The sequence below is a fragment of the Oryzias melastigma genome, linkage group LG15 (assembly GCF_002922805.2).
Source record: "Oryzias melastigma strain HK-1 linkage group LG15, ASM292280v2, whole genome shotgun sequence".
In the NCBI taxonomy this organism is placed as follows: domain Eukaryota; kingdom Metazoa; phylum Chordata; class Actinopteri; order Beloniformes; family Adrianichthyidae; genus Oryzias; species Oryzias melastigma.
The window spans coordinates 18,683,752-18,694,318 of NC_050526.1; the positions used below are offsets into that span (position 1 = coordinate 18,683,752).

The 10,567-nt window shown below is 39.6% G+C and overlaps 1 protein-coding gene across 4 annotated transcripts in view; it reads left to right on the forward strand.

The window, feature by feature from the left end:
- Nucleotides 1-8,680, forward strand: part of hectd2 (HECT domain containing 2) — a 78,304-nt gene extending 69,624 nt beyond the window's left edge. For all 4 annotated transcript variants that reach the window (XM_036215477.1, XM_036215478.1, XM_024297380.2 and 1 more), the window contains one exon: nt 3,539-8,680. In XM_036215477.1, coding sequence (XP_036071370.1) covers nt 3,539-3,659 — 121 coding nt within the window. In that variant the 3' untranslated portion in view covers nt 3,660-8,680. The remainder of the gene's footprint in view (nt 1-3,538) is intronic.
- The last annotated feature ends 1,887 nt before the right edge of the window (nt 8,681-10,567 follow it).

Genomic DNA, 10,567 nt, shown 5'->3' on the forward strand with positions numbered 1-10,567 from the left:
TAGCCCCGCCCCAACATGGTACAACAGGGCCAAAAATTTTGAAACTGAAATTTTGTGATTCGAAAACGAGAAAATAAGAGTTGAAAGTGAAAAAAAAAACTTTTGAAATTGAAATTTTGAGTTTTGAAACCTAAAAAAAACCAAAACATTTGAAGCTGAAAATAACTGTTTTAGACTAACAAAAAGTTTTGGACATTTTACTTTTTTGGGGCCAAACAGCAATTGTTTTTTTTATTGGTTTTATTTGGGTTTCAAATAATTTTGGCCCCGATTTAGCTCCATAGACCGAGTCCACTTAGTTTGGTCGGGATCGAGTCCTGAACTTTGCTATTGGTCTGTATTCAAACTGCCTTCTATGGAGCTCCATCTGGGCCAATATTATTTGAAACTCTTTAACGTATTGTAAGTGTACATCTGTTTACATGATCAACATGAATTAGGAGATTCATATTGGATTTGCACTGATATGCATCACATTGCTGCCATAAAGTGTTGAAAAAAGTGCAAAGCGGCTGCTTCTCTGCACTCCAGAATTTACTGGAATTACGTGTAAAGGTTTGAAGATTTGAATTTAGTGAAAGTGCAGACCCCCCCCATAGTCCTCTCTGATTTAGTCTGTTTCTGTGGAGGTTTTGACATCGAGACAACAGCTATAGGGAATCTACTGCAGTGAACCACAGACTCAGCAAATATTCCACCTGTTTCAGCTCTCCGTCTCCACGGAAACATAAACAGAGCTGTTCAAAGACATGAACCAGAAGAGAAACCGTGACCCCCACACATGTATAAACTGAGCTCTCACTGGTTTCCACACTGGAACCAGCATGGGGGGCGCTGCAGCGTGTTGTGACCGAGGATCTGGGCGGTGGGAGGGGCTGGACCACAATCCTTTGTGATGAATCCATAGGAGCCCGGATTCAGCTGATTGGTCCGAACGTGAGCTGCCTTGAACTCCTCGACCTCCAAGCCGACATACACATTTCCCACCCCCACCCCCATCCTCCAGCCCTCGTGTTGTTGTGCTGAAGCTTCAACCTTAGCTAAGTCCTCCTGAGCTTCACTTTCAGATTCAGCACACAGTTTAAAGTCTGCACATGTGAAAATCTCATTTACTTGTAATTAATATTTAATTAATAAAGGTGTTTTTGATTCTACTTGATGTGTTTTTAATTATTTCTTTTTACTGAACAGTTTTCAAGCTAACATCGGCCTTAAAATTAGTAAAAAAGTAAAATTATTTTGTTTCATGATGCCTTTTTTGGACCTTTTTGGACCTTTGCAAACATAAGTGAATGGAGGTTGAGTCTTGAGTCCAGCTGTCATCAGGCTGGAGGTGACAGACACGCTGGGCAGGTTTCCTGTCCATCACCAGGACACACTGACACAAACCAGATAATAAATCCACGTTTGGTCAGGCTCAATATAGAAACGTCAGTCAGTCGGTCCTTGTGAGAGGACGCCAAATTATCTCAGAAAACACAATCAGACGTGCCAACAAAGAGCAAATTTCACAGGATCTAGATCTAAATAAAACAGAATAAAGCTTTATAGAATTCCATCTTTTGTTGGATTTCATTCTAACTTTAGTAAATATAATGTTTTACTTTAATTAGCCTAAAGCTATAGTCACACCGCCGTAAATCTGTGTAAATACATGTTTCTGCGTCTAAAAGTCTTGCATTGATTCGTAGCTATGCAAGTTTTTACCACCATTTTTGGACTCTATGTAAAAACGATTAAACACGCAATTGAAAGTCAAACTAGTTTGAATTTAGACAAATCAGGGACTCGAATTTGGTCTCAACTTATGAATAGCATCCGTTTGATTTGGGGTGAGGTGATACTTGGACATTCCTCTGCGACTTTCACTTTGACTCTGATTTCTTATTTCCTTCACATTTTCTGATTTTTCTTTTTTTTGCATCTTACTAGTAACTTAAAGTGTTTCTTTTTTCTCTTTTATTTACCTTGATTGACCATCCACACTGGAGAGAACTGTAACCACATTAATGAAGACAATAAAGGTGTTCTATTCTGTTCTATTCTATTCAAATTAAGGTAAATGCCAACTGTTTGAAAGTTAGTCATGCAGGAGAAATTAATAATTGCGGTGATAATTCTGTGACACCAACTTAAGGGTGGACTTACCATTAGGCAATTATCTGGGGCCCTCAACACTCTTTGGGCCCCCAGCTGAACACTTAATAAAAGGGTCTAAAGTAAATTTTACGCCTAGTATTATTAAACTTGGTCACAAAAAACTACTACAAATGGCTTTATACTGATCGTGTGAAAGTACTTGGTCCTCCCCCGTCCCCCTGAAGCAATGGTATATTCCAGTCAACAGTAAGTCGAGAGAGGTTAGCTAGCAGAGACGTTGTTGCCAGACTGAGCCGTTTCTAGCTTAATTGGGTACTTCTTGAATTCAGAATTTTCTGGCAAAAATTGCTTTAGGCGGGTGGACATAGTTGGGATCGATTTGGAAGATTTAGTTCTTTATTGAAGGGGGGCAGGTGAAGCAGTGCGTCTTCCTCACCTGCCATCATGAGATGTATAGCCTACTATTATTGTAAGTGAATATGTGTCCACTAACATGTTCCATAAATGGAATCTATATGGTTCATTCTTGTCATTTTAAATTGTTTAACATTTTAACCCAACGTTTGAATTTTAAGACTCTATTTTCCCATAACTTTCTGTTTGGAGGGATTAATGTAGAGGTGGGGGAAGAATTTGGATTTGGTCAAATTCACAAAAACTTTGTAAAACCTTACAAATGTTGTTATATTGAAGGTGTGTTCATCTGTGAACATCCAGTCATGTAGTGTCAGCATCCAGTTTGGTCTGTAATCATAAGAGCAAATATATTTTAGTCAATTACAACACAGTATTCATGCATTACATCATTTTAAAGTCAATGTACTTGTATGCAATAATCAAATATTGGCTGTGGATGTTTACTACTCGTTAGACAAACATTTTAGTCATTGTTTTAGCAGAGAGGGTGGAGTGTTTTCCAGGTAAAAGACCAAAAGTCATCACATTCATGACAGGAGGCTGAATGATGTCATGGAAAAAGGTTGCCGTAGCAACCCTCCAGCATCCCCATACCATGAGCGGGATGTGCGTAAGCAGTGGGACGGGCTAGAGGCTTTCAGGACAAAGTATTGAGCTGCGCTGTGGCTTGATGCGGCTGCAGGACGACCCCGGTTACATAAACAAAAATCTATGACAAAATGATATATAAATGAACCAAAGCTTTGATGAATCACTAGTTGTGTTTCAAATAAAGCGTAATGATTGGAGAGAAATGGTTTTTAATAGACATAAGGATCTGCTAACTTCTGATTGTCAGTGATGCCCTAATTAAGATGTGATAAGTTGTGCAAAGTTGCAGTTTTCTGCCCTTAAGAACAGCTGATCCGTCAGCTGATTGACCGAAACATGAGCTGACCTGGAGTTCTCGTCCTGTTTGATTTACAGTTGTGCTCAATAACCCGTACGGGCGTTTTCCCCTTCCCTCTCTGTGTTTCTGCAGGCTGCCCGTCTCTCACACGTGTTTCAACCAGATCTGCTTGCCTCCCTACCGCACCAGAAAGGAGCTCAAGCACAAACTCACCATCGCCATCTCCAACGCCGAGGGCTTCGGCCTGGAGTGACCAGCCAGAAAGCTCAAACACACGTGTGCACGCTAACTGTCAGTGCTGCGGCGCGTCTGCTTTCCATGGATCTTCACGGCTGCACACGTGACTGGAAATGCTTCGCGTTGCAAAACAGTTGGACGGATCAATTTAGCTTTCCCTTGTGTTTGTTTTTGTTTATTTTGAACCTGCAGCATTTAACTTATTGTATTTGCACATGAACTCTTGTTGCTATAAACCGGCCTAGAAGGAAGTTCTCAACTTTCTAATTGCAGTACTGTGCAAAAGCCTGAATCAGTTTAGATTAAAAATGTTTACAGTGAGGCAGCAGCACAGAAAATGTTTAAATCTTCCTAAACATCTGGAATCTGTCTGCTTGCTTTGAATGGTTTTAAGATGATCGTAAGTAGACCGAGTGTGTTTGAAAGTTCCAGAAGTCTTACGTCTGTTTTTCCAGTGCTTAATCTCATCAATAGCTATGTTAAAAACAAAGCTAGCTGGCCGCTAACTATGTTAAAACAAAGTTAGTGGACCGCTAACTATGTTAAAAAAAAGCTAGCTTACCGCTAACTATGTTAAAACAAAGCTAGCTGACTGCTAACTATGTTGAAAACAAAGCTAGCTGACCGCTAACTATGTTAAAAAAAGCTAGCTGATCACTTATTGTGTTAAAAATAAAAAAATAAAGCTAGCTGACCGCTAACTATGTTAAAAACAAAGCTAGCTGACCGCTAACTATGTTAAAACAAAGCTAGCTGACCGCTAACTATGTTAAAAACAAAGCTAGCTGACCGCTAACTTTGTTAAAAAAAGCTAGCTGATCACTTATTATGTTAAAAATAAAGCTAGCTGACCGCTAACTATGTTAAAACAAAGTTAGTGTACCGCTAACTATGTTAAAACAAAGCTAGCTGACCACTAACTATGTTGAAAACAAAGCTAGCTGACCGCTAACTATGTTAAAGAAAAGCTAGCTGATCACTTATTATGTTAAAAATAAAAAAATAAAGCTAGCTGACCGCTAACTATGTTAAAAACAAAGCTAGCTGACCGCTAACTATGTTAAAACAAAGTTAGTGGACCGCTAACTATGTTAAAAAAAAGCTAGCTGATCACTTATTATGTTAAATACAAAGCAAGCTGACCGCTAACTGTGTTAAAAACAAAGCTAGTGGACCGCTAACTATTTCAAAAACAAAGCTAGTGGTCTGTTACCTATGTTAATAACAAAGTGCTTAATCTCATCAATATACTGGTAAAAACTTTACAGCATTTGCTTATCTTAGCTGTGTTTAATCCTTTTGCACAATATTGTAGTTATCACCTGAAAGAAGTTGAGTAAAATTTGTAGCGAATTTCAAATAAAAAAAATCTTGTGTTTCCGCATTTCAATTGATCTCTAAGAATCTGGAATCAATCAGGTTATTGGTCTTAAAGCAGAAAAAGTTTATATCTCTCAGGTAAAAGTATTCCACGTTGTCATACTATTTTGTAAATGATGAGAAAAGTATATATATTATTGGTCTACCACTATATAATTCTTTTTTTCAAATGTACTAATTGGCAGGTACAATAGTGTCAGCATTAGTAAGCTAACTCGTTTGAGATGTATGAATTGTGTGCAGACTGTAGTCACTTTGGTTATATCCCACAAACTGTTTTGTGTTTGCTTTGTTCGCAGCACACTGTTGTGATTTGTTGCTGTGCAGGGAGAAGAGTGCGCCTGTATATCTTGTGAGTTGCTTTACGGTTTTATTGACATTGCCGCCTTCCGTGTTGAACAAAGGCCGCAGCAAAAGTGTTTGTGAATGTGGAAGCCGAGCTGCAGACTGACGGCTCGGGTTTGTTTGTGTCATGGCTGCCAGGAGAGAGAGAGAATTGGCAGATACTGAATACGTTTGGTGGTTGATTGTTTAGATATAATTCATCTTAAAATCTGCTCTTGAAGTGATGATAGTTTGTCTGTGGCTACACCGGCTTGTGCAACGCTGGGAAGCTTCATGACAAGTCAGTGCAGAAGGAATGGAGTGTGAAGTTTTCTAGTTCTGAGGCCTTCAACGTGATCTCATTCCTGTTAAAGTACCTAAGTCAGTCCCTCCAGGATTTTCTGATTGCTACTATTAATGCAAATTAATTTGTGCACACCCCGCAAATTTACGTTTTCATTGCAACTTGACTACAACTTCGACCAATCTTTCTTGATGACCTCAATCGTTTCCCGTGTGACTCCTTCCCTTCCCAAGAGCCGTGCTCTTTTTTATTTTATTTTATTTTTTTTATCAAGCACCAATTCAAATTCTTCCCTTCTCCCTTCCCCTTCATTTGGCCCTCCAAACGGTGAGTTAAGAGAAAAATGAGTCTCATCATTCGGACGTTACTTTTGTTCAGTGACATCACCAATAATCGCCAGTCTGCTAGCGTTAGCGCGGAGCGGTACAGCAACAAGAACGGATATCACTCTAAGAAAGTAAAGAAGATAAGTGGTTCTGGAAAAAGAAGCAAAATCTGGAACCACTTCACTTTGATTGATAATAAGAGTGTAGAGTCTGCATACAAAAAAAAATGATATAGAATTGCCTCCAGAACTAAAATTGCAACTTTTTTTACAACTTTTCACAAAAGTTGCCGCAACATCAGTTTTTTTAGGCCGTAACAATTATAAATATCTGCTGCAAAATCCTGGAGGGTCTGTTTCAGTATCTTTGGTTACTAACCTCACAGAAAAACAGATAAAGCAGTTAAAGTTACGGTTTTGTTTTAAAACTCGAGTGGGTTGAACTGACTTTGTTCCACTGACTTTGAATGCAATTTTATTTTATTTGAAAATCTGTTTTTCTGTTCATTTTAAAGCAAGAATTCACAATTGTGTTCATTTCTGAAGCAAATAAATTCCACTTTTGTTCACTTAAAATCATACTGTAAAAACAGTTTATAATAATCCAACAAAAGTTTGTTTTAGAATACAACTTTAACCAATAAATTGACATTATTAGAAGTTGAGTCAAAATTGTGATTATAGTAAAGTCCCACTCCAACCATACTTTTTTCTATCATAAAATCGTTCCCAGTGATCTTTTAATTATGACGTTTTTAGCTAAAATCAAAACTAGGACATATTTTTTTTCCACACAGGCAGTATTAGAAATACAATTCTGGGTTGTGACCGGGACTGTTAACTCTGAGCAACCCCGGCCCCTCTTCCCAGTTTAAGCTAACATTAGCCACACAAAAATAATGTTCTTAACATTTTCAAGCATCGAGTTTTCTGATCCAACACAATATGAATTGAGAAGTACTTTGTTTTAATTGTAAATTCTTTATATTAAAATCCCACCAGTTGTCACCCACCAAAGTGTGTGAAATGTGACCCATCCCCTGGGGGAGGGGTGAGCTGCAGACACAGCTGCTCTCAGGAACCATTTGGTGGTTTAACCCCCGATCCAACCCCAATCAAGCAGGGAGGCACTGGGTCCCATTTTGGTTTGGATTTGAACTCTCGACGTTCCAGTCTCAGGACGGACACTCTACCACAAGGCCACTGAGCTGGTATATAGGTTTATAGGTCCTCTACGATGGGAAAAACGCTACAAGAACATGTTAAGAAACGCCAAAAAAGGAGGATTTTCATTGGTGTGGGTCTTTAAATGGTTTGGCAGCTTTATGTGACAGTGGAAGTGCTCTGATTGTTGTCTTTTCCGATCAAAACACATTCAGTGGAGCTGAAGTTTTCTTCTCTTTTTTTCAGCTGCTTGCAAAGGTTAAAAAAACTTTTTCTTAAACTTTTAAGACTATTTTGGCTTCATCTGCAGCAGATACCTCTTTTAATGAGTTCATTTGATTATTTGAAGCTTGATTTATTCCTAGAAAACCGTAGATTACGAAGCGGGAGAGTAAGTGCATAAAGTCGTTATGCCTCTTAAGTGCAATAACTGGTTCTCTATTTCTGCTTAAATTAATTCAGTTTTAACTTGTTTCATACAGTCATAACTTTAACTTTCTTCAAATATCCATTTAAAACACAAAGGTAGATCAGAACTGAACCATACAGCTTGGATTTCGAACAAAAATGCTCCACGAAGGCCTTCTGTAACTTCTGAGTGTGAGCAGTCTTGGCTCCGGACCAGCGGAGCTCCCCTATAGAAGGTTGCCATGGCGAAACCGAGCTAAAAGAGAAATTCCAGTAGCCGAGCAACGGGCCAGCAACCTCTGTGGCTGCGCTGTCCAAATTTACATCCGTCTAATCTGGGTCACTTTTTTTACCGAACCGCAGGAGTTTATGTTTGGGCCCAAAAAGCTTCTCTTGCAACAATGCATCCATTATGCAAGTCTATAAACTATCTCGAGCAAAAGAAGTGAAGAAAAATCAGTTTAGCGGATGATCAGTTGGCTGATTAAACCATTACAAATCTAGTAACTTTCTAACATTCTGCTTCTAGAAGGTGACATTTAATGAAGGCTGAAAGGAGCATTTTATACAACCATTTATAGAACTTGTTTGCCTGCTTCACCCTGATTTATAAAATCTAATCTGGCCACTTTATATTTATAGTGTCTGTCATGTAAAAAAAAAGTTAAAAAACTAAACAGTGGATCCTTTTTGCCATGATGTCGGTTCAGATCAGCACAAGGAAGCAAGAAATGTATTTTTACTTTAAGTTTGACGTATTATAACCAAACCTCATCATTGTTTAAAGAAGATTTTATGTCATTTGTTGTCTGTAAAAAGGACCAAAGTGGATAAACAGGAGAAAGATCTTGATAAAAGTCTATTTGAAAATAGTTCAGATGGGTTCTAAAAGTTTGCTCAGGTGTAATTACTTTCATGTCAAGTAAAAAAAGTTTTTCTTTTAAACTGTAAACCTTAAGGTTGATCGCCGTCTGTCCGACGCGGCGCACATCAGAGCCTGTTGGCCAGGCATGACCCAGTTTTGTAAAATGCAAATGTGTTATGCTTCTCTGTCACTCCGGCCTTATGTAATGCATTGTGTGTACAGCTGAGATTCAACAGTTACAGTAAAAGTTCACCTCTCAAGTTCAAATATTTACTTGTTGAGTCTGTTATTGGTCACTTATTTTAAATGGGTCAAAAAAAGTGCTGATTATCACACAGAATAAGCAAAATCTTTTAAAAAGTAAATGTCAAAGATAAACTGCATTTCATCACTGGGTTTTTCTGTGCACAAACACTGTGCTGCATTCACGCTGGAAGTGGTCCATGCGACAGAGGCGACGAGTTTCAATGATAAGTCAGTTTGGGCGTTTGCCACGTCACGTCAAGACTTCAGAAATCTGAAGGTTGGCGAGGTTGACACAACCAATCAGGGACTCGGCATGAAAACTCGGCATGTGACGTTTTCAGGGAGTCAATCAGCAGGTGGAAAAAAAATCCAATATAGCTGCTCGATACGAGGATTTTCGTCCTGACCTTCCGCATACTTTCCTCACCCGCTGGGTTGCCGGAGACTGTACCGGCTACTATTGGATGAAGGTGGGATATATCCTGGACGGATCCCAAGTATTTCACAGAGCCAATGGAGCTGGAGTGATCAAGCCAGCTACGCTAGCCAGCCATCATCCATGAAGTACACTCCACCAGGAGAGACTCTGAATGACCCAAACACGCCGACGTGCTAAAGAGTTCTTCAAAACATATAAACCCAAGGTACTCGCTCAACATCATCCATGTTTTCCATGATGTGAATAAAGTGCAGACGTCAAGGACATTTAAGGGCTAAAAGAAGGTGCTGTTGACAAAAATATGACGCGGGAATTGCGTCCGGTGTGAATTCAGCTTGATGTGTTTTACCAAAGTGTTTACAATAGTGTACCAATGTCTTGCTGAATGTGAGGATAAAGCTTTCCAATTTCACCAACCCAACCACTATGAGTGACAGCACATAGGCCCAGAACCTACAACCCTCTGAAACACAGTGGGGCTCAGACCAGTTTCAGTAGAGCAGGGGTGTCAGAATCCAGACCTCGAGGGCGTGAGTCCTACATATTTTCCATTGAAGCTCTTTATTGGCCAAACATGCTTGAACCAGGTAATCAGTGGAAGATAAAACAGGATTTCTTGAGAAAACCAGCTGGAGGCCAGCCCTCGAACTCCTCCACAACAGCAACCCAATGTCCGCCAATCCAGAAACAAAGATCACCTCCCAGTAAGGCCTGCTCACCGTGCACCATCCTTACAAAACCAAGGCCAAAATACAACAGGCTCACCTCAACCCCTACCTGACTGCACATAAATCCTGTCCCTGCACACTTTGCTTCTTGGCTGAGCAACAATATGTCAACGTCTAATGTTTTGTCTATATCATAGACTATCTATGTCATCCCTGGAGAAATTGACTGTGACATCACCTGCAGAAAATGTCTTACTTCTGGTTCCTGCAAAAATGAAGCCAATTCAGTTGTCATTTTTCTGCGATATGGGGGCGACCGTTTGGAGCCAGACAACAGCGATCGGTCCGAGTCTGTCTGTCCAGGTGGTCAGTTTATAGCTTGAATAGCTTCTGATTTAAAAAAAATTAGTATCGTGGAAAAAAATAGGACTACCACGAAGATGTTAAGAAGTCTATGGGGGTTTGGCTTCTTGGAGCCAGCAGGTACTTCCTGTTTGGAACATAAGGGGCGAGAGAGTCGTCCATTGACTCTACGGTCTATGGTCTAGGTATTGATGCACAATTTAAACCAAACCGTACTTTGACTCCATGCTCACAGCACATCCATGCTTTTAAAACGAGGTAGAGATGCTGATGCAGTCTTCTGCCTTACATCCCTGAGAACTTCATTAACAGATGAACTGTACTTTGTGATCAAATGTACTGACACTGAGTGAATGATTAGCAGGACATAAGGAGGTCAACACAGGAGCATCAAGGCTGCATTCCCATAAGCTCTATTTTGTTTTTGTTCCCACATTG